Below are 24,579 nucleotides of genomic sequence, written 5' to 3'. Positions count from 1 at the left end.
CACCCAGGTGCCTCTGTAACTAATTTTTTTTTTCTATGTTTTTAAAAGTAGGCTCCACATCCAATGTAGGGCTTCAACTCATGACCCTGAGATCAAGAGTTACGTGTTCTCCTACCTGAGCCAACCAGGCACTCCAACTGTAGCTGAATTTCTTTCTTTTTTTTTTTTTTTTTAAGATTTTTATTTATTTATTCATAGAGACACAGAGAGAGAGAGAGAGAGAGAGAGGCAGAGACACAGGCAGAGGGAGAAGCAGGCTCCACGCAGGGAGCCCGACATGGGTCCCGATCCCGGGCCTCCAGGATCACACCCCAGGCTGCAGGCCGCACTAAACCACTGCGCCACAGGGGCCGCCCCGTAGCTGAATTTCTTAAAACCAAATTCACAGCATTGAGGTCAACATCAGAAAACCAAGAACTGAGGGGAAGAGAGAGGATGAATGAGGAGAGAGAAAGGCTGTTAAATAATAATTAGAAATAAAAAGTTTTTCTCTAAATTCAATTAACATATGGTGTATTATTAGTTTCAGAGGTAGAATTCAGTGCTTTATTATTTGCATATAACACCCAGTGCTCATCACATTACATGCCGTCCTTCATGACCATCACTCAGTTACCCCTTCCACCCACTCCGTCCTCCAGCAACCCTCAGTTTAGTCTGTTATGGTTTGTCTTCCTCTCTGATTCCGTCTTGTTTTATTTTTCCTCTCTTCCCCTATTACCTTGTTTTGTTTCTCAAATTCCACATATGAGTGAGATCATATGATAATTGTCTTTCTCTGATTGACTTATTTTGTTTAGTATAATACTCTCTAGTTTTATCCACATCATTGCAAATAGGAAGATTTCATTTTTTTGATGGCTGAGTAATATTCCATTGAATATGTACACCACATCTTTATCCATTCCTCCTTTGATGGACATCTGCCCTCTTTCCATAGTTGGGCTATTGTGGACACTGCTGCTATAAACATTGGAGTGCAGGTGCTCCTTCGGATAGCTACATTTGTATCTTTGGGGTAACTGCCTAGCAGTGCATTTGCTGAATAGTAGGGTAGCTCTACTTTCAACTTTTTGAGGAACCTCCACACTGTTTTCCAGAGTGGCTGCATCGGCTTGCATTCCCGCCAACAGTGTACGATGCTTTCCCTTTCTCTGCATCCTCACCAACATCTGTCATTTCCTGACTTGTTAATTTTAGCCATTCCAATCAGTGTGAGGTAGTATCTCATTGTGGTTTTGATTTGTACAGAAATAAAAATTTTATTTATTTATTTATTTATTTATTTATTTATTTATTTATTTGAAATAAAAAATTTAATGGAAAATTCAGAGGAGTTGGATGGGAGACATAAAATTCTCTCCACAGAAGAGGATACAATCCATCCTTCTTAAGAAGCTGTTTTTCATAGACTGTAAAGTTGGGGGTTGGGGGGTTTGGGGGGAGCAAATTAAAAATAGTAAAAAGGAAGTAGAACCTCATATTATTTCATTATATAAGAAAGAAATGAATACCTACTCCAGGTCTATCCTACAGAGTATGAGAGGTGCCCTCTGAGGGCCTCGTTCATATCAATTTGGTATTTAAGCTTTAGTTCCTTTGCACTATAAGATGGAGATTCTAAGTGTTCGATATCTTTTTAGCAACTGTAGAACTTGCTCAGTGTGAGGCTTCTGTCTTCAGTGAACAAGGTAAAACCTAACCTGTTTGATGTTGCTTACTATTGAATTGGAGTGATGGTTGTTGAACTAAGGTGTTGTTATAATAATTAACTGGAGGGGAAGTGGTTATGGTAATCAAGGTTTCTGGTTTGGCCCAGCACGGGGAATTCTTAAAGATCACATACCTGTCTTCTTAAGAACTGTCTAGACGATAAATTTTAGAAATTGTGGATTAGGGTTACCTAGTCACAGTAAGAGAGATGTTATTTATTTCAACAAGTTCGGTGGCAAAAGAGCAAAAACAAACAAACAAACAAAAAACCCTACTAGATTGATTCAGGAAAAAAAAAAAGGAACGTTCTCTGTATTAAGAAGTTTCAGTTTATATAATCCCTGATCTCCTTGAGGAAACAGTGGATATTAAAATATTGAAAACCTGTTCATCTTGTCCTCTACAGGAGTCGATTCACTAGCGTAACGATAAAGGTTATGACAAGAATTCATTCAGAGATGATTTACACGCTAGTAACTAATTCTTACACACATCCTGAAAATGGAGACCACATTTTACAAAGAGATAAACTAAATCATATCAAATTACTGGGGACTTAGAAGCCAAAAATAGGATTAGAGATGGCTTGCTTAAATCTAGTACTGACGTTTCCTTTCCAATATTCAGTCCTGAATCCTCAGCCCTCCTTGAAACCCAAGGCTTTCAGGTGGATGACTCCCCACCACACATTTGCAGTCCTGGAATCCTGACCTTTCACTTTCTGCTGGGTATCTCTAATTTCTAGAAACAACCTCCATATCAGATCCCCCTTTGGACTTCCTCATTTATTTCACTACTTGAGTCTCTCTTGACTGCCTAAAATCTTGGACTCATACCAGACTCCTCCTTCTGGTCTATTCACTGTGCCCTTCTTAATCTAATCAGTGGCAAATTCTTGCTAGATCATTTCTTTTCATCCCCCCCTTGCCTTATTTCTAATGCAGACCTTTATCTCTCTCATACCTATACTATCACACCAGCCTCCTAACTGCACGGCTCCAGCCAGTCTTGGGCTCTTTCGCGCCAGATTCCATCTTTGAGATTTGCACATCTGTTTCTTTGCACAAGCATGCCCTACACTGCCAGGCCATCCTGGGGGGGTCTGTGTCTGTATTCCTCTCTACCCCATCCCCTTTCTTAAATGATCATTTTTCTCATGTGTACTTTTTGATGGGACCCCACTGAGAGCCTCTGTTCTCTATAAAAACTCCCTTATGGAGAGCCCTGGGTAGCTCAGTTGGTTAAGCATCTGCCTTCAGCTCGGATCATGATCCCTGGGTGCTGGGATTCAGCCACGGGTGGAGCCATGGGGTAGGGCTCCCTGCTAAGCAAGGAGTCTGCTTCTCCCTCTTCACCTGCCCCCTGCTTGTGCTCTTTCTCAAATTAATCTTTAAAAATAAATAAATAAATACTTGCTTACTTTACTGAGAACTCCGAGAGTTTTTCCTCTGACACTAAGAAAGTATATAAGGCTACTGTATTATTCTTTACATTTTGTGATTGGCCCCATCACAAAAACCTCCAGTGAGGTTAGCAAGCATCTATTTGCACCTTGCTTTTTTCACTTAATGTATCCTGGACATCTTTGTTTTTTTGTTTTTTTTTTTAAATAAGCTCATATGTGTTTATTTAATGCTCTTTAATTAATTAATTAATTAATTATTTTATTGGAGTTCAATTTGCCAACATATAGCATAACACCCAGTGCTCATCCCACCAAGTGCCCCCTTCAGTGCCCGTCACCCAGTCACCCCAACCCCCTGCCCACTCCCTTTCCACTACCCCTTGTTCGTTTCCCAGAGTTAGGTGTCTCTCATGTTTTGTCACCCTCACTGATATTTTCACTCATTTTCTCTCCTTTCCCCTTTATTCCATGCCCAACATGGGGCTTGAGCTCACGACCCTGAGAATGAGAGTTCATGCTCTACATCCCCAGTCACCTCTTTAAATGCCTGTTGAGTATGGGTGTTCGATAACTCATTTAATCGGTCCCCTGCTCATGGACCCTGGTGGCTTCTCCAGTTTTGTTATCATCAAACATGCTGCAATGAACATCCTTTCCTCTCCTGAGGAGCTTTCAGATCCATAGGTAAAATTGCAGCACTGGGATTGCTGGGTTAAATGTATATATATTTTCAATTTAGATTGATATAACTAATTATCTTTTGAAATAATTTGCACCCTTTAGTTCCATTTTAGATATCACCAATTTTCCTGCCACCCGGGATTTAGACATTGACAGTGGTTTTGTTTAATGGTGGCTCCTCCCCTTAGACTTTTAGTACTAAAGAGAATGTAAAGCCAGGAGAAAAGGTAAATGAAGTCCAGAAAACAGACTCTTCAGTGGCTAGCATATAGTTCCTTACCCTGGGAAAATCAGCTATCCAGGACAGCAGACTGCACCATTTTTCTTTGCCAGTGATCAGCTGGAGCTAAATAAAATCTACATGTATCTTTTTATAAAATAGGGATAATCCGGAGCGCCTGAGTGGCTCAGTCAGCTAGGCATCTGCCTTCAGCTCAGGTCAGGATCCCAGGATGCTGGGATTGAGCCCCCACATCAGACTCCCTGCTCAGTGGGGAGTCTGCTTCTCCCTCTCCCTCTGCCACTCTCCTTGCTCATTCTTTCACTCACTCTCTCTCAAATAAATAAATAAATACATTCTTTTTAAAAAATAGGGATCATCTTTATATTTATTTTATTTTTATGGATGTGAATATAGATAAAATAAAATCTCACCATCTTAGCCATTAGGAATTCTCCAGAATGATGGTACTGTGTAAATGCATGAACTCAGAACAGCAGAGTTCAAGCCTGATTAAGACAAAAAAAAAAAAAAAAAAAAAAATCAGTGACTCACTTGTCATCTTAACTGCTTTTGTGTGACCAAATGTTTCCTGTGCCCACCAGTGTGAGAGAAGTGAGCTTGTCTCTTAATTGCTTTAGAGTTTTGTTTATCTATTTAGCATTTCTTTTTTGAAGTCCCAGGATTTATGGAACAATAAATGCCGTTTACCGCTGTGTGCTATTTTGGAATCCCTATCGGTTTTCAGAGTTTGGGTAAAAATATTTATCTGAAAGCTTATCAAATTTGAAATTGTACCAAGAAGTATTTTGCAGTAACTCATTCCAGAGAAACAAATTAAATAGTGGCAACAGCAGAGTTACTTTCAAAAAAATAGTAGGATGCAGACATTTTCATATAATATATGTTTTCTAATGGGTGGGTGGGGAGCCTGGAAGGAAGGCTGAAACAAGAGTGGTTTGGCTGGGTTGCTGAATGATGCTGTTGGTATACGCTCACATAAATTTTGTCTGTGCATGAAAGCCAGTGTAGAGTGATGGAAAAAAAAGCACCGACACCTTCTCACACCTTCATAGTGTGAGAAATTAGTTTTAGACAGGTCTCATTTTCTTTTCTTTTTTTTTTTTTTCTTTTTTCGACAGCACTTGGAAAGCCCAACCTTAGGATTACCCACCAGCATCTCGCTAGGAACCAGAGAGCTTGCCTTGTGTGATCACGTCTTGATGAACAGAGTGGGGCAAGACAAGGGACCAGCAGGTAGGGTAGGGGCTGCTCTTTGCCAAGGGCAAGCTTAGTTTCCTGGGCGCCAAAGAGGAAGGCCTAGAAGGAAAAAAAGGAATGGATTCCCCACCTCCTGCTCCCGTCCGGTTTGTTCCTCCCCACGAGTGAACTCCCCAGAGCTTCTGGTGGTTTAAGGTTTCTGCTGCCGAGCAGACTACTCCCAAGTGCAAATACAACTGCTTCTAAGACTCTCGCGCAAGAAGGCCGGCCCAGTCCTCGCCGTGGAGCTGTGCCCAGCCTGGCCCCCCGTCCTGACTCTTGGGGGGACCTCGCTCCTCCACCTTTGAGACTGACCGCAGACGCCCGGCGGCCTGGGGATCCAAACGCTCCGCATCCCCCACCCCCCAAACCGCGCCGCCCCCTGGTGAACCCCAAGGCACCTGGCTCCCTTGGGGCTCTGGGAATCCGGGAGGGAGACCGCTTGGTTCCAAACCCTGAAAGCCCGGGTCCAACGCCCTGGCCCGCACGCGGTGGGGGACGTCGGTACCCGTTAGCCGGGGATTAAGCGAATTCACACCAAGAGGGGAATCGACTGAGCTCCGGGACCTTCTGGGGCGGTTTTGCTTTAAAAGAAGCTGTTACTAACCCGGAAGAATATGAATGGGGGACGGTGTAGACCTGGCTGGAGAGGAGTCTAGGGACTGGGGGGCTCCCTGGCCAGGCCGAGGGCCTGGGGCGCCGAGCCCAGTCCTGCCCGAAGCCCACGGCCCAGCCGGTCCCCGATGCCCTCCCGGGCGCAGTAGGGGATGAATAAAGAAATGCTTGTGGCTCCGGGAAGAGCCGCGTTCCATCTAGGGCACATCAGGGCCTAGGACAGCCTGGCCTCCGGGCGCAGCGGGGCCCCTGCGGCGGGGTCGCCCACACCCCACACCCCACACCCCACACCCCACACCGTCTAGGCCGCCGCCGGGCTCGGGGCGGGGGACTTCCCGCGGCGGGGGCCGGGCGGAAGGGACTGGCTTGGGGACTAGTCCACGTCCCACTGTCCCAAAGCCCTGCAGCGGCCCGCCCCGGCGGCTGGCCTGCACCCTGCAACCCCGGAGGCCGGTGGCCCGCGCGGCCGAGGAGCTGGGCTGGGGGGCGGGGGGCCGTCGCCGCCGGGGTCAGCCTGAGCCCCCCCCCCCCCCCCCGCAGGCCACCGGGGCGGGCGTGTCTCGGCGCTGGGACCGCGGGACCCGCCTGCGCTTTCCGCCGCGAGGCCCGCGGCCTCTGGGCTGAGGTCACGGAGGGCCGGGCGCGCTGCAGAGGCCCCGGGGGCGACACCGCCCCGGACACGCCACGGACGCGCTTCTGCGCGCTTTGGGTGCTTCTCCCTCTTTCCCGGCGCCCGCGCCCCGCGCCCCGCGCCCCGCGCCGGGGCTCCCCAGCAGCCCAGGGCGCGGCGTGGGGGGCCTTTGTGCCCTCGCTGTGTGCCGGGCCTCCTTCCTCCGAAGGGAGCTTCTCCCCCCACCCCTTTCCTCTCGAAAGCCTTGTGGTTTCCCTAGAAGTCGGCCAGAAGTTGAGAAGGTTGCGGCGCGCTCTCGGGCTCTTCCCCGAAACTCCACAAACCCGAGGCGTTCCGCCGCGGGGAGCTCTCTGGGGGTCCCCGCGAGGGAGCGGGCGGTGCATTCCTTCGCCGTCCTCCCTCCCACCTGGTCCCGCGGCCCCCACCCCGCCCCGCCCCGCCCCGGGCTCGGCCCTCGCGCCCCGGCTCGTGCAGCGGGCGCCGGGAGCGGCGGGGTTAAGCCCTGGAATGTGGCGGCGAGGAATGTGCATGCAGATGAGCCCGGCGAGGGGCGGGGCGGGGCGGCCCGGGGGCGGGGCCTATGCTAATCGCACGCAAATGAGGAGGCCCGCCGCCGCCGCCGCCGCCGCCGCCGCAGCCGCCGCCGCCGCTCCGCCGAGCTTCCCGGATCCGAGCCCAGACGGCGGCGGCTCGGGCAGCCTGGGCGCCGCGACCCTCGGCGGCCACAGGGGGACGGGGAGGAGGAGGAGGAAGAGGCGGAGGCAGCGGCTGCAGCCGCGAGGAGGAGGAGGAGGAGGAGGAGGAGGAGGGTTCGCTCGCCAGCTCCGACGCAGACATGGTGGACTGATCCCCGGCGGGGCCGAGAGCAGGGTTTCCTGGGGCGCCCCCCGCGCGTGGCCCCGCCGCCCCGCGCCCCGCCGCCCCGCGCCCCGCGCCCCGCAGCCCCGGCCCCGCCGCCGCGCCCCGCGCCCGGTCCCTATGGAGGCGCCGCTCGCCGGCGAGGCCGCCGACCATGCCTAGGAGGGCCGGGAGCGGGCAGCTGCCGCTACCCCGGGGCTGGGAGGAGGCCAGGGACTACGACGGCAAGGTCTTCTACATCGACCACAACACCAGGAGGACCAGCTGGATCGACCCCCGGGACAGGTGGGCGGCCGGGCCGCGGGGCTGTTGTCCGGGAGATCCGGCCGGTCGGCGGCGCGGGGGGCGCGGGGGGCGGGGGGCGCGGGGCGCGGGGCGTCGCCGGCCTCGGGGTGCCGGGAGGGGGCGGGCGGGAGGCGCCGGGGGGGCGGGGGCGGGGGCGGGGGGCCGGAGGAGCCGCCCCTGGCAGGGCCTCCTCTGCACGCCCGCCTCCGACGCCCCCTGGGACCTCGACACACTCCCGGCCGGGAGGGAAGGGTGGATCGGCCGGCGCCCGGGGCTGGCGCGGGGTGTCCGGTGAGCGCCCCCCCGCGCCCTCCCCGCCGCGAGCTCGCCTCCGCCTGGGGCGGGCCACGCCGGGGCTGGAGGGCAGCCTCGGCCTTCGCGAGGCGGGACGGGCCCGCAGCCTCCCCGCAAGGCCGACGTGCGAGCCACCTGCGGCATCTCTGGCCTGCCCTGGGCCGCCTGCCGGCCTGCAGGTCCCCGACGGGGCGCACCGGCTCAGGCCCCAGGTCCCGCGCCTGCAGCGGGGGGGGCGGCGGCTCCGGGCGCCCCTCCGCTCCCGGCCCCGCCTGGGGGTGCTCCTAGCCCCTCACAGCCTGGACACGCTTTTCCTGGGTGGTGGTGGGTGGTGGTTTACTGCGTACTGTTGTACCTGAAAACTCGAACCGAGTCCTCGATCTTGAAAAGGCCAGTTCTGATTTGAAGAAAGAAGTGCCCTGAACGCGGACACAGATTGAGCTTATTATTAGCATGATCTCTTTTCTTGTAAGTTTTCATTTTCAACACACCCTCTTTAGTCCTGCTCCGAGGTCAAGAGGAGAAGCGCAACCAGATCGGCGTCTTAAGAAGTTCAGGAGCTGAAAAGTCTTCTGCTGAATGTTCCCCAGCGTTGGTCCTCTCTCTCATCTGTCTTCTTACCCTTAGAAGGAAAATTTCTGAAAGTTAGGACATTTTTTTTTTTTTTTAAGATTTTATTTATTCATTCATGAAAGACCCAGAGACAGAGACAGGCAGAGGGAAAAGCAGGCCCCATGCAGGGAGCCCCACGTGGGACTCGATCCTGGGTCTCCAGGATCATGCCCTGGGCCCAAGGGGGCACCAGACCGCTGAGCCACTCGGGCTGCCCGAAAGTTAGACTTATTTTAAGAGGTTAGACTATTGTAAAAGGAGATACTCCTTACAGTAAATTTGCAAATTGGCCACGAAAGAGGTGTCCCAAATTGTCAATTGGGGGCTTATCATTTTTAGGGGCTTTTCTTACCCCTTTTCTCAATTTGAAGTAGTTTCATACTTGATGTCCTCCGTTAACTTTTATCTTAAGAATATAGTTTTTTTGAAAGCTGTCAAGGAGTAATTATAAGAAAGTCATAAAGGACATTATAAATTTATGGAACAATCCCTATTTAATTATCCATGAAGGTATCAGTCTAGATTGCCTTTCTGAAATGAGAAAAGGCACCTGTGCTGAGGTTCTCTCTCGCCACAGCCTAGCTGCCTGTTGCTGGCCCGATGAAAGTTATGACAAGCATCACACCTTCACAGTTTCTCCAGACATACTCCTTGTTGTCATAAACTTCGCGCTCCAGGTCAGTTATTTGACTTATGCCCTTGCACTTGAAACTGTTTAACAGATAGTAAATGTCAGTGATGATGGTGTGCACCCAGCAGTGACTTTTAAGGCACCTGTATAAATATTTGACTTTTACAGATATGTGGTAATTCTGCCTTCTCGTACTCAGGAGTTTCAGGTTCTTGAAATTGCAGTGAATTCTTGAAATATTTAGGCATTTCGGATCCTCTTCATTTCACATGTTCAGTTCTTATCGTCTCATTCGTATTTACCAACAAAGATTATAAGAATATGTAATGCCTGGGTAAAGCAAATAGTGAGTGAAGTAAGATAGGACTTGGCTTATCCATATCACTACTTCTTAAACAAGTCAAGCATGCCTTTTATTTTAAACTGTTAATGGATTAACAATTATTATGAACTCTGTTTTCAGGAAACTGGGTAACCAGTTCATTTGATGTGGATAAACAGTTTTGAATAAGATGACTTGTTATTATTCCAGCTTTCTTTGAAGCAGTGAGATCTTTAAGTATTTGGAAGTATAAATTTGGTTATAAACATTTCTGGATCTCACTGTGAGTTTTAAAGAATTCTATGACTTCGGGGTCATTACTGACATACTCAGTTTAAATCTGTGTTTTCTTTTTGGGCAATGAAGTGACTGTAAGTCTTGCTAAATCGTGTAAGAGGATATTTGGAACAACTATGAACTCTAGTCATTTTTGTTAGACACTTACCAAACATATGGAAAAAGAGATGTTACACAGGCCAATTGGAGTGTGCCCATTCTCCTACAGGATCAAATTACAAATCCTGGAAGAAAAGTGACTTGATAAACTGTGGGTATGCAGTACTTTGGAACTTTTAAAGTCATTTAATTGAAGTAGGCATGTGGACTTACTTATATTTATGTTAAGAAAAATTCTAACAGTCTTTCAGAATTGGTGAAGTATTTCTGATTATATAGATAAATATGCAGATTTAGCGTGGGGAGGAAGGCTGGAGGTTTTTACAAGAGCAAAATTTTGTTCAATGAGTAGTGATTTTAGAATACCGAAGTATTAAAATACTTCTAAGCTTTTGGAGGTAGATGAGACAGTGCAGACTATGCCGGGACATGATTAAAGTTTTTATTCCCCCACCACTTATTAACTGAGTAAGCTTAGCTGAGTTTGTGAGTCCCTCTAAACCTTCATTTTCAGCTCGAAAATGAAGATAATACCACTTACCTCATAGGGATGGTTAGGGGTCCATAATTAGGGCCCGGCCAAATAGTAGTAGTAGTGGTGATGCTGTCATTCCGCTTTAGGAACCGAGCGGTAGTTCAGGTTAGCCCTGGAAATAGTGAATGTACTGGCACATATTTATTCAGTGTTTATTGTGGGACAGTCACTGTGCTAAGCTCCTTAACTGTGGTCTCGTTCTGTTCTCCCATTAGTCCTATGAGGTAGTACTATTATTATCTTCTGGTTACAGATGAGGAAATGGAGTCATAGAGACATTGTCGTTGCTATGAAAAGTGGCCAGGATTTGAAGTCAGATAGTTTGACCCTTGAGCCTGTGTCCTGTGTCATTCCTGTAGACCACTGCAGTACCTGGATATGCTCAGGGGTGTTTGGGTGGAGTAGAACCTCTTGGTCTACTGTTGATTTTTCAGGCTGATTGACCAGTCTTTATTGGTCTTCAAAGGTTCCTGTTAACTTTTTAGGATTCTGAGATCCCTGAGTATGTAGGGTCTGGTTCGTGAATGCCTTGGGAGCAGGGTTGGAGGCTCACCAGGTTGACCCCATTGAACGACAGGGCAGGGCCAGGTAGAACTTGGAAATTCTGTGTACTCTTGGGCATGTCAGAAGTTCTGTTTGGGGAAGAGTTAAGAGCTCTGTCTAGATTCTGAATAGATTACAATTTTACTCTAACGGTCTTGACTTTGCCTTCCTCCCTCCCCCCTTACCAATTCTGGGGAAATCACCCTGCCCATGATTCCTTGCCTCCCACTCCCACCCCCCAGTAGGTCAACTGGTATTTACAGGCCTACTCCCTCCTTCCCCTCTTGTTTTGCGCACCATGGACACCCTTTGACCACACCAGTTGGTGTTTATGGTGGCTCATAGATCGTGGCCAAATGGTGTGGTGCTTAAAAAACACCCCCCTGCATTCAACATAGGAAAAGATTCATTGCCTTTAAGAGGAATAGGGGGGCTAGAGTGGGCAGGCCTCAGAGACTGGGTGAGTGGTTGTACACACTCTCAGTAGAATTCTGCTCGTTTCCTGTCCTTGGATGGAATGTTAACCTGAGATACAATAATTTTGTCTAGTTGAATGTAAACGATTTACCACCACACAAAAATTTGCTGATAGACATAATCTTTGGTTTATGGTTAGGATCAGATATTGAGTGACCTGTGTGCTTTCTAATCGAAGGGCAGAAGTTCTGGAGGGGCGGGGGGAGGGTGACAGGAGGAACAGGATGTCAGCTGGGCATCCTTGATGGCTGAGCTAACTCTTGGCTCTTTACACCCAGTTTATGGCATGTGATTAGGATCTGAGGAACTCTGTATTGTCTTTCTTTCAAAGTCAAAGCAAGTAATTTTGCTAAACCTACTGCTAGAGTGTAAATTCCTCAAGAGACCTAATTGCTTATTACTGCTTTCTGTGTCCTTTGTAGATGGGAGATGTTAAATGAATGTTGGTTAGGTCAATTAGTGAAGAAAGTTGTTAGATTAATGAAAGAATGCTAGTTGAGCTACTCTCTTCCAGTTCCTTATTGTTATGCTTTCGAAAAATATACCCATAACCACCAACAACCAGAGACAATTGATTTTCCAGTTAGATTAAAAATAATGAGAGAATTAAGCTACTACATTTTGACTAATAGTATAAATATGGGAATTATAAGAGCAAAGAACACAAAATCAGCCCTTATAGTCTTAATCACAACTGCCATTGTCATAGATTGTCGGAAATCATTCCTCTCCAGCCAGCTGAGTTTGGGTGCCAAGTGGTTACTGTGAATTATTTGAATGATTATGGTTTTTGAAGTGTGGAGAGGTTGTTAAGGAAGGGTTTTTTTTTGTTGTTGTTGTTGTTTCTTTAAACACTCTGGGAAGCACTAATTTAAGCTCAACTGTGCTGTCTTCCAAAAATTCCCAAAGAAGTATTTCATGTTTTCAACACAGTTTGCTATAATGCTTGCAGGAGGGAACAGTAGTTGCTTCGTCTATGACTAAGATTTCTTCAGTGACTTTAATAGTCTATAGTTCGCAGTGTAATTTTTTTTGGAAGACTTAGGGCAGCACAGTACTTGCTTTTCCAGGAAAGACTATTATTTATAAATAAGTAAAAATTTTTTTAAGCTGCAAATCACTAAATTGTGAGTTAGCTAGTCAGCCCTTGTGGTGTGTGGCCTTCAAGCAAGCCAGTATTTAAATCTCCTGTAGGAGCTACCAACTTAAGGGACGCCTGGGTGGCTCAGTGGTTCAGCCTCTGCGTTCAGCTCAGGGTATGATCCCAGGGTCCTGGGATCGAGTCCTGCATCAGGCTCCTCGCAGGGTGCTTGCTTCTCCCTCTTCCTATGTCTCTGCCTCTGTGTCTCTCATGAATAAATAAAATCCTTAAGTAAGTAAATAAATAAGTAAATCTCCTGTAGGGAAGCCCAAGAGCACTGGGACCTACAGAAGCTGCCCTGCAGCCTGATAAACTCTTGCACTGCCTGCCTGTGGGACTAGACATATTGCCTTGTAAATGGTCCGTGCTTACTTTTCTTGACTAAATGTCAGTAGGAAAAAGATGCCACCGGTAAAGAAGGGCATAGTCAGCTTCATTTTGCTGATGCGGGAGTTATTGAGGTGATAGGAAACCATGTGAGCCTAATACAGTGTAAATTCCGTGAGGTCGGACCTGAGTCTCTGTATGCTCTGGCCCTCTGAAGTTATTTAAAATTGGTTGACCTGGTTTCTTGTTAGAATTTTGGACTAATTCATTTCTGAAGCTCCTGTGATTGGAAAAATTATCACAGAAGTATACAGAATAGGAAAAGGGTTTTTAAAGGGTGTGTGTCTGGAAGTTTGGGATTAAACATGATTTACCAAATACAGTGGTTCAGAATGTTTCCATTCTCTTCAGTGGCTTTTTTCCCCAGTGATTTATTCTATTTTTTATTGAGATTTTTTTTAAAATCGCATAAAATTCTCCATTTTAACCATCTGAAAGTACCATTCAGTGGTTTTTAGTATACTCCCAGTTCCTTGCAACCATAACCTTTCTGTAATGCCCGAACATTTTTATCATTCTGAGAAGAAAGCCCGTACCCACTGGGAGCCCACCTTCTATTCTTTCCCCACCTCTGCTGCCTTTGACAACCGCCAGTCTACCTGCTGTCTTCATGGTTGTTCCTATTCTGGAAATGTCATGTAAATGGAATCATACCATCTGTGTCCTTCGTGTCTGGCTTCTTTCACTTAGCACAAGTTTTCCAGGTTCATCTATGTTGTAGCCTGTGACAGAACTTCATGCCTTTTTATGACTTTGAATAACACTCTTTTGTATGGAGTAAACACTCCGTGTATCTACTCATTGGTCGATGGGTATTTGGGCTGCTTCCACCTTTTGGCTATTACGAGTAATGCTGTGAGCATTCATGTATAATTTTTGTACGAATATATGTTCTCGAAGTTCTCTTGGGTAGATCCCGGGAAGCGGAACTGCTACAGCATATGGGAATTCTATGTTTAACTTTTTGAGGATCCGCCAAGCCTTTTGCCATTCCCACCAGCAGTGTCCAAGGGTTCTAGTCTCTCCACATCCTCACCAACACTTGTTATTTTCTGTTTGTTTTGTTTTGTTTTAAGCATTTCTCCAGGGCACGAGGTGGCATCTTACTGCGGTTTGGATTTGCATTTCCCTCTGCAGAGTGTTTTGCTGGCCTTACTGTGACCCAAGCCTCCCACTTTTTTTTTTTTTTTTTAATTTTTTTTAAAAAAATTTTTATTTATTTATGATAGTCACAGAGAGAGAGAGAGAGGCAGAGACACAGGCAGAGAGAGAAGCAGGCTCCATGCAGGGAGCCCTATGTAGGACTCAATCCTGGGCCTCCAGGATCATGCCCTGGGCTGAAGGCGGCGCTAAACTGCTGAGCCACCTGGGCTGCCCTCTGGGAGGATTCTAACCCAGCTCAGGTTGCTTACGATTTAGTTTGTGTTGTCACCATTTAAAAGGTGGAAGAAAATTTGAATATTGTCTGTTACATTTTCTTTAAATATCCCTTTAATTCAGCCTAAAGGTGAGGAGGAGCAATTGAGAGGAATTAAGTGTAGAAGATGGTGCAAAAAACATATGAACTTTTGTCTTCATCTCAAATATGATGTATTTAAGAGGCCTAGCTATAAATCATGGAAATGATGGGTGTATATATATGACCAGCTTATTAAACATGAGTTGATGTTTAAAAGCTTTCAGTTTAGTAATATACGGTAAGGATCATGCTCATTTTTTTAAAAACGATGTTATTTATTTATTCATGAGAGACACAGAGAGAGAGAGAGAGAGAGAGGCAGAGACACAGGCAGAGGGAGAAGCAGGCTCCATGCAGGGAGCCTGATGCGGGACTCGATCCCGGGTCTCCAGGATCATGCCCTGGGCTGAAGGCAGCGCTAAGCCGCTGAGCCACCTGGGCTGCCCAGAATCATGCTCATTTTTATTGTTTAAAAAACAACAACAACAGCAGCAACAGTTGGAGGAAAGCTGGCAAACGCTGCCTTGGCTAGGTGATCAAGGTGAGTAGCAGCGGTGATAACTCATGGTGATGTCCCCTTGGTGTGATGTGATGATAATGACACTTTTTCTTTGTAGTCTTTCTCCCCCAAAACTATCAGAACCCCGAGTCTAATCATGAGAAAAACACCCACCAAATCTCAGTAGAGGGACATTCTACAAAATCATCTGACCTGTACTCCTTAAAACTGTCGTGGTCATGAGAAACAAGGAAAGTCTGAGAAACAGTCACGGCCAAGAGGAGCCCAGGGAGACATGATGACTAAATGTAATATGGTATCCTGGATAGGATCCTGGAACAGATGAAAGACATGAAGTACAAGCTAAGAAACTCAGAAAAAAATATGAATTGTAGTTCATTAGAATGTATCATTCCTGGTTCATTAATTTTGAATAAACATAACATCCTACTACTGGGTGTGGAATATATGGAAGCTCTGTACTAAGTACACTTTTTTTCTGTAAATTTAAACTGTTCCAAAAAAATAGTAGATTTTAAAAAGATTACCAAAAACACACAAAACAGTTGGAAGTGTTTTTCTTTAGTAAGAATGTGACTCTGCTATATAATTATGGGGTTTTTTTTTGTATACTTGGGAAACAAGGGTGGGCAAACTATGGCCCAGGGGCCAAATCCCAGCCTGCAGCCTTGTTTTTGTAGAACTCTCCAGCTGAGAATGGCTTTTACATCATTAAACGATTATAACTAATAAAAAGAAAAGACTATATGACAGAGATTATATGTCGCCCACAAAGCTTGAAATATTTACTCTGGCTCTTTACAGAAAAGTTTTGCCAACCTTTGGTATAAAGTGGGGTGATAAAGTTTCTAAAAATATTTTATTTTATTTATTTATTTATTTTTAAAGATTTGTCTTTATTTTATTTATTCATGAGAGACACAGAGAGAGGCAGAGACATAGACAGAGGGAGAAGCAGGCTCTGTGAGTGGAGCCTGATGCAGAACTCGATCCCAGGACCCTGGAATCATGACCCAAGTCAAAGGCAGATGCTCAACCATTGAGCTACCCAAGGGTCCCAAAATATTTTATTTTTAAAATTTTGTTTAAATTTAATTTGCAAGCATATAATATAATACCCAGTGCTCATCTTGTCATGTGCCCTCCTTAATTAAAAATATTTTGTATAAACATAGAGAAGAAATATTGATCTTATATGATAAAATGGCATGTTTGTATCAGTCATCAATGACCATTTATTTCATAAATAACCTGGGCTCTAGGCATTGTGTAGTATAATGATGAATCAGACATAGATGCTGAGTTTGAGGAGTTGCCTTGCTTATCTTAACACTTTTCTTTTAATGAAATGAAACATGTCACATTAAGTTTTCCAAACCCATTTTTCTCAAGTAGGCGGAATTGGATGTAGGGACCTGAGAAAAATGAACTTCTGGGGATATCATAGTTGTTTACAGTTTACTATTGGAAGTATAAATATAGTAATCGCTTTTGATAGAAACAGATTCTCCTGTGATAGATTGATGGTATGTATAAAATCACAAAATTGGTGATGATGATCAAGTGGAAAATAAGTCCATGTATTATTTTTATAAAGTGTGTGCCTGTCACAGCCAAGGATGTTCCAAAGATGCTGTGAAAGGCTAATAAGATTGTATTACTCTGTGAATGATTTTTCCTATATTGTTAGTCTTGATGCCAGTACAGAAATCATGGTTCTGGGGCGCCTGGCTGGCTCAGTTGGTTGAGTGTCTGACTCTTAGTTTTGGCTCTGGTCATGGTCTCAGGGTCATGGTTTTGAGGCGCGTCAGGTTCTGCACTCAGCAAGGGGTCTGCTTGAGAGTCTCTCTCTCCCTCTGCCCCTCCCCTTGTCCCCTCTCTCTCTCAAGATAAATGGATAAAACTTAAAAAAAAAGAAAGAAAAAAAGAAAAGAACTCATGGTTCCCAGAGGCCAGTGGCAAGCAGCACTGAAAATGGGGCCCCTGGGAAGTGGAGCCTGGTGGGGTAACAGAGTTCAGCTTTGGGGACCGTACTTTCGCTCCTGTAACACTGGATGCATTGAGGTTTCCCAAGAGAGAATTTGAACAGAGGTGAACATTTAACTTACTTTGGTCTCCATGGTGGTGAGGGTAGGAAATGTACAGAAATGCACACATTATCGTGATTATTAAAATAGCAACTGACTTTTAGCTAAAAAGCATCCCTGGTATTTTGGTAAAAGAGAGCAGGGGGGCTTGGGCGGGCAGAGAGGCTTCTCTTTGGTGCCACTGGTGCTGCTTCTGCATGTGCGGCTTGTCCAGCGTGGCCTGGCTGCAGGGTCACCAGCTCCGAGCGCCGTGCTGACAGCCGTAGTAAGCACTGACGCACAGAGATTTGTGCTCTACGCTCCTGCTTAAGATTCTGTCTTCGTGCGAGGCTGTGGAATGTGTTGTGTACTTTCCTGACATTGCTCCATTTTATGAGAAGGTAATTTTATGAAGTGGCACTGATACTCCGTCATTTAGAGCATGGTAGACACAACTTTTATTGCCAAAGACTGCACGAGCGTGCGGGTTCATGTAGCGCAGAACTTCGTTCTGCAGTTTTCCTTAATGTTTTAGTTTTTCATAGAGATACAGGGAAAGGCCAATCTTTTGTTGTTTTTTTCTTTGAAATTGTGACAGTGAATGAATGTTGTGGAATTCATATTGTACATGATATCCCTGGGCTGTCAGCTTTGTCGGCTTAGGGGTCTAGCTGTGTTCGTGTCTGGCTGGTCAGTCGTTCTGTCCATGCTCTGTGTTCTTTCCCCCTTTGCCGATTATCAGGCTATTTCAACTTGTTAGAGGTTTACTCTCTCCCCTCATTGCCTCCCTTCCCCCCTTTCTGCTAAGTGGCCCAGCTCATGACATTTCTCATAGGACCAAATGACTATAAACCGGTATTTAACTTGGCTGAACATTAATGCCCTGGTTTGCTGTTGCAGATCCAGAGGGTGTAGGGCTGACTTGGTTGGCTAATACCCTTTTCAGCTTCCCCCCCAAAGGTATGCCTTTAGATGTATATAGATGCATTCTTGAGAGATTTCCTAATGTCTCATATGGAAGGAGCATCTGTGTGTCTGCATCACTAATGTTCTCATAAAATTGATTTCAAGTCAGTTGAGGATGGAGACCTGCTTTGCATGTGCACCATTCGTTTGTGCTGTCTGCTTAGACTGCCTGTCCTCACGGGGCACTTAAGAATGCTGCAGAGCCCTGTACCCATATAAATGAAATGTAAGTATTTGAAGGACCTTTGCCGCCTTCCAGCAGCTCCATAATCTGTCCCCAGCCTACTGACTTGACCCCCTAGTCACTTATTCAATTGTTCAACCCTTCATCAGAGATTTATTGAAAACACTGTATGGGGGATCCCTGGGTGGCTCAGCAGTTTAGCACCTGCCTTCGACCCAGAGCGTGATCCTGGAGTCCCGGAATTGAGTCCCGCGTCAGGCTCCCTGCATGGAGCCTGCTTCTCCCTCTGCCTGTGTCTCTGCCTCTCTGTCTCTCAGTGTCTCTCATGAATAAATAAATAAAATCATTTTTTTTTTTAAAAGAAAACACTGTATGCCTAACCAATATCTTGGGGACATGGCATTGAATGGAATAGGCAAGGTCTCTGCTTCTATGGATTTTATATTCTTGTTTAGGCATGACAAATGAAAAGGCAACAGTGAATGTGTTTCGATGAAAGTAAACTGGGGTGATATGATACATGGTGTCAGTGGAAGCTAGTTTGGGTGCCTTGGTAAGGAAAGGCCTTTTGAAGGAGCTGACTTTTCACGGAGATCTAGGTTGGCCCTGTGAAGATCTGAGATGGCCCGGGAAGAGGAAGAGCCTTAGTCCTGTTCAGTCTGCCGTGAAGGGCTGTGATAGCTGCTGGTAATATGTGGCTATTTAAATCAATCAAAAATAAAGTTAAAAATCTTTCTCAGTCTCACTAGCCACAAGTGAAGGGCTCAGGGGCACATGTACAGGTATAGCCACATGTGCAGTCCAGCAGTGCAGAAAGTTCTCCTGGATTCCACTGTCCTAAAATGCAAAGGAAGTTGGTAATGTTCAAATTGCTGAAAGGCAGCCCGCGTGACCACAGCGTAAAGACACAAAGGGACAAGGGTCTTGTGAGATGAAGCAGAGACATGAAAAGGGGTCTGACCAGGTAGGCCTTGTAGACCATCAGTCAACATTTTAAGGGCATTTGAGAGCCACAGGGTGAGTTTTAAGTTGGGTGGAGGGATGGAGGGATGTGTGTACGTGCATGTGTGTGTTCCTACTGTCTTTCCGTAAAGGGAACATTTCTTTGTAAAACCTTATCCATTTGTAACAAGCCATCACTGCTCTGTGGTAGGAGCCATTGCAATGAGATAACCTAGATGAGAAACCCTTAGATCTTGAACTAGAATGGTGGCTTTGGTAACGGAGAGCAGTGAATGGATTGGGATTTTTTTAGGTAAAAGGGAAGCAACTTGCTCATGCTCTGGCTATGTGAGGTATGAGGAAAAGAGAGAAATGAAGGATTTGCTGATAATACAGGTGAGGAAAGACCAAGGGAGGAATATGGCTGGTTAGTATGCAGTTGGATCAGTAATCTAGAGTTGAGGTCTGAGACACCTAATAAGACATACACGTGGAGATATCCAGCAGGCGGCCTGTTGGACTTTGGAAGATAGCTCAGAGCTTGAGATAGTAAATTTGGGAATACGTAGATAGTATTTTTAGGTGGTGGGATAGGATAACATCCCTGGGAGAAAAGGAAAAGAAGAGGTCCCAGGACGAAGTATAGACCTGAGGCTCAGTATGCATATATTTCTTGGTTTGTGAAACCTTGTTCCAGCCAAGGTGGTTTATGTATTCTCACTGGAACATCCCTTCTCCGTTGTGCTATGCTACAGATGACAGTGACAAAGATGACAGTGACAACGGTATAACTACCATCCATCTGTGGGGCCTTTCTCGTATGTCACCTCAGGCCCCATGAGGGCACTTGCTCACTGTTGGGTTTCTGTGTCTAGTTCTGTGGGAGCTCCTAACGAGTATTTATTGAATAAATGAAACCTTTGATAAGGCACCATTACTGCCCGCATTTTAGGAAACAGGCTTAACGGGTTAAGTAAGTAGTTTCAGGCACAAAAGCTGTGCAGCCAAACCCAGCCACCTCTGACTTCAGAGCTGTGCATTTAGCTCTGCACTGCCTCTGACAACTGCCAGGAAGAGCCCTGGGCCTCCTCTCTGGGGTTGGAAGTCGTAGCCAGTACATAGCCAAGTTTCAACACTTGGAGCTTCCCTTAACAACCTAGCCACATGGAGTCTGCCAATGCCTTAACCCATATGGCGCTTGTTTTTGCATCTGTATTAAATCTAAATGTGTCCTCTTCACTCTTCAAATTGAACTCTTACTTTTTCAGAATTTATTTTTTATTTTTCCCAACAAGTTGGTAGGCTCTCTTTGGTTGAGTACTCAGGGGACATCCAACAATGTCTTGTGCGTATTTGGTACTCAAGTAAAGCTCAGTTGTCTGTGTCCTGCCTTATTCCAAGGTTTGAGATCCGATATACTATAAATCCTCTTTATCCCTTGTCTTCTGGTTCTAAAAACCCTTTGACCTTGTACCACAGCCTTCTCCCAATCCAGGCTTCTTTGGGCCTGTCACTTTCCTAAATGTGCCCTACACATCTGCACCCCCCTCCAGGTTATTAAGAATGGAGAATTTTCTTTTTTTTTTTTCTTTTTAAGATTTTATTTATTTATTCATGAGAGAGAGAGAGAGAGAGAGAGAGAGGCAGAGAGAGAAGCAGGCTCCATGCAGGGAGCCTGATATTGGACTCAATCCCTGGTCTCCAGGATCAGGCCCTGGGCTGAAGGCGGCGCTAAACCGCTGAGCCACCAGGGCTGCTCCAAGAATGGAGCATTTTCAAAGCATAAAGCTGAGTCCTGGCTCTTCCAGATTCTTTCCTAGAGCTTAAACCCTGATTTAAACCCTGATGGGAGATCCATTGTCTGAGAATACCATGGTTTTGCCACAAGTGTGGAAATTACAGACCTTGACTGGAATTCTCTTTTACTTGTAGTTGAGCGTAAGTCTTGGGGGAGCAATCATCTTCTATAAATTGCCATGTTATATTTTGCTTTACACTGCTTAGATTTGGATACAAGCCCTAGCCTTTGTAAATAGGAAGTGATAGAGACTCAGAGGGAGTGTGGTGTGTTTTTTACTTATGCCACGAAACTTACCTGGAAGAACACAGGCCGTCACGGAAACGGTAGTTGGAGAGGCATCTTGTAACGTGCACATTCTTTATCCCTGTCACCAGTTACTGGGCTTTTATTGGTCGTTGTGGGAGCTAAACAATGTATTGTGTATCTGCTTCTGTCTGGAAATCTAGTATTCTTACATTTCTACTTTTGACTTGGTTTGAGATCCAAGTTTGTGAATTTTAATTAAATGGCTTAGATTATGCATGTGAAAAATCTTTTGTTCCTGTGTTGCTATGAGCAACAGTTGTTAAAGTTAACTTTTCCCTTTTTTTTTAAAGAAACGTGGACAAATAAATATATGAATTTTAGCAGGTTAAAAAAAGGTCATCATTTAGTGTCGTGGATGTTCTGCTCCTAAAATAAATCATTACTATGACCATGATTATCATGGAGAAGGGAAGAATGCAGTAGAAGTGAATAATCATCCGACACATTGACAAAACATTCCTAAAATACTATTCAAATGAGGAAAGACTTTACGGGGCTGCAGCCGAGTAGCCAAGCGTTGAGTCCTTTTAGTTGGTGGCCCGTCTGACTGCGTTTACTGTTGTGGCTGAAAAGAAACTGTGTGTAGCGGTTTGCATTGAAAAACCATGACTTATCTGAAATTTCCCAACTTTTTTTTGTTGTTGTTGTTTAAACCTTGCCTCTTGTCTCCCCGCAGCACACTTTATCTCGTTCTTACAGCCTCCTTTTGTCCTGCTCCTATTTGTGTCCTTGCCCTCCACCGTATTCAGGCTAAACTTCACTGACTCCCAGTGATTGCTTCGAAGGGCTTTTGGGTTCTGTTGTGTGATTTTTGATTATACTCCTTTGTGCTGTGCAAACGAGCGGTGTTTACCTAAATGAGTGGTGGGAGCCCAGGACTCAGGTTTGGCCCATTTGAATGAAAATCAAGAATGTTGCCCTGGCCCTGCCGAGAGCTGCTGCCTGCTGGATGCACCCCCCAGCTCACGCTCCAGAAGGGCGCCCAGAATTTGGCCTGGCCTGGCAAGGAAGCCAGCTCCCCGGTTAGAGGCCGGAGGGCCTGGCCTGGCCGGGTTAGGGATTTATAGTGATAATGTCATTAATTCTCCCTGCGAGAATACAGGACTCGGGGAAAGAGACGCCCTTTGTCCTTCTCCTGCTTTCTTGCCTCTGCCCCAGCCCGCTCTTGAGACTGAACCCCCAAGCGCCAGCCCTCTACACGGTGTGCAGGAAGGGATCAGAACTTTCTTTGGGATTTCAGATCCTCTTGCGGCGCTCTCCCCCTTCAGGAGAGGGTGTCCGGCCCCTCCTCACCCTAGCAGCTCTGGAGCCCTGCACTTGTACTTTGGAAAACAGTGGTTTCTTTTTCGAACAAAAGTCTTATTTTTAATTCTGAAAATTGAAATTGGGTCTTTATTTTTGGTTAGGCTACCAGTTTTTAAAGCACAGATAGAGTGCTGGAATGCTAGTTCTAGATAATATATTCTGGGATAAGGGCCGGGATTTAAAATGAGCATGTAGTGTTGGAGAAGGATGGTCATTTAACCCATGCCTCTTGTATAAGAAGTTCATTTCCTTTCCACTCTTGTCAGTTCTTGTTCCAAGGTCTGTCTTTAACTCCCGGATTCTTTATTCTGATATTCATCTATAGTGATAATTAGAGAGTTCTTAAACGGTCTATCCAAAGAACTTGAATGTGTTTGTTGGTGGGTTTTTGAAGAAAGTCACAAGGGAAATGGAAATTATCTAAACATCTGGTTTCATCAAGAGATGGAGGCGATGGGACGCCTGGATGGGACGCCTGGGTGGCTCAGCGGTTGAGCCTCTGCCTTTGGCTCAGGGCTTAGGGCATGATCCCTGTCTGGGGATCGAGTCCCACATCAGGTTCTATGTGGGGAGCCTGTTTCTCTCTCTCTCTCTCTCTCTCTTTGTCTCTCAGGAATAAATAAATAAAATCTTAAAAAAAAAGATACGGAGGCGATGTCCTATCTGTGGAGATGAAAGGTTCCCTTTGCAAGTATAGGAAGGATGTTTTTACTGTTTTAAGATTAACTCCTCTAAGTTAATTAATAATTTCAGGATTTAAAAACAACTAACAGGTAAGCTGGTTTTCCTTTTCTGGCCTTGAAGAGGAAAATGAAGAATTAGTTGGAAAACCAGTTATTTTAGAATTTTCAAGGTCACAAGGTTAGCTGTCTCAAAGTGTGTGTGTGTGTGTGTGTGTGTGTGTGTGTATACGTTGTATTGAAAAACACCTTTATTCATGTTGAGTAATCATGGCACATAGAAATGAAATACTGTGAATTGATAAAGACATAAGGGTGCTGAGATTCAAAAATCTCTGCTGTGGTCCTATTTGAGCTAAAGCATGCACACCCTCGTATACACGCCTACCTTCTAATACTTGTCAACTGGAATGTTTTGAGCAAGGACCCTTTATTGGCAGTTACTTTTGGGGAGTAAGACTGTAATTGGGGAAATGACTTATATTTTCTGTAATTACTTCTGGGCCACTTTTTATTATTATGTGCATAGCTTACTGCTTATTGAAATTAAACTCCTCTCTACAGAGACGAAAAACTCAAATGTTTTATATTTATAACTAAAGAACATTTGTTAAAATCTTGATATCCCTAAATTTCCATTCATATTTATTTAAAAAAATTTTTTTTAAAGATTTTATTTATTCATTAGAGACACAGAGAGAGGCAGAGAGAGCAAGCTCCATGCAGGGAGCCCAATGTGGGACTCGATCCCGGGACTCCAGGATCACGCCCTGGGCCGAAGGCAGATGCTCAACCTCTGAGCCACCCAGGCGTCCCTCCATTCACATTTAATATCATATAATTTTTGCTTTGTCTGAATTTAGGGGGAAATTCTCTTAAATTCCTCTGGTATAAGATGGTTGGAATAAATAAAACACATATATTAATTTTTAAATGTTATTTATTGGTGTTATTAAGACTAACATTGTGGAGGAAAGCAATTTTTTTTTTTTTTTGGAGGAAAGCAATTAAATTGATACGTGGAATTTTTGCTGATGATTGTTTCCCAAATATAGAGGTAGAAAAATGTTTATAACCTGTTGGTCGTCAATGGAGAGAACATTTCTAATATCTGTATATTTTAGTTTTGCTAGGTAAATAGTTTAAGCACTTTCTTATCCAGTTATCTGATTTAATTAGAAAATTAAGTTTAAAAAGTTACATTTTATACAGTGAACATCATCTAGGGGCACCTGGGTGGCTTAGTGGTTGTATGTCTGCCTTTGGCTCAGGTCGTGATCCCGGGATACTAGGATCCAGTCCCGCATCAGGCTCCCATAGGGAGCTTTTCCTTCCGCCTGTGTC

General features: G+C 45.4%; 1 protein-coding gene across 4 annotated transcripts in view; it reads left to right on the top strand.

Annotated features, from left to right (window-relative positions):
- The first annotated feature begins 7,475 nt into the window (after window positions 1–7,475).
- WWC2 (WW and C2 domain containing 2) overlaps window positions 7,476–24,579 on the top strand; it is a 205,169-nt gene continuing 188,065 nt past the window's right edge. The window contains exon 1 of one of the 4 annotated variants that reach the window (XM_038560450.1): window positions 7,476–7,668. In XM_038560450.1, the coding sequence (XP_038416378.1) occupies window positions 7,538–7,668 (131 nt within the window). In that variant the 5' untranslated portion in view covers window positions 7,476–7,537. The remainder of the gene's footprint in view (window positions 7,669–24,579) is intronic. The other 3 variants (XM_038560449.1, XM_038560446.1, XM_038560447.1) reach the window with 3 other exon arrangements.

This window comes from Canis lupus, chromosome 16, assembly GCF_011100685.1.
Source record: "Canis lupus familiaris isolate Mischka breed German Shepherd chromosome 16, alternate assembly UU_Cfam_GSD_1.0, whole genome shotgun sequence".
Taxonomy (NCBI): Eukaryota; Metazoa; Chordata; class Mammalia; order Carnivora; family Canidae; genus Canis; species Canis lupus.
The sequence above is the reverse complement of the archived record's forward strand: the minus strand, read 5'-3'. Positions and strand labels throughout refer to the sequence as shown.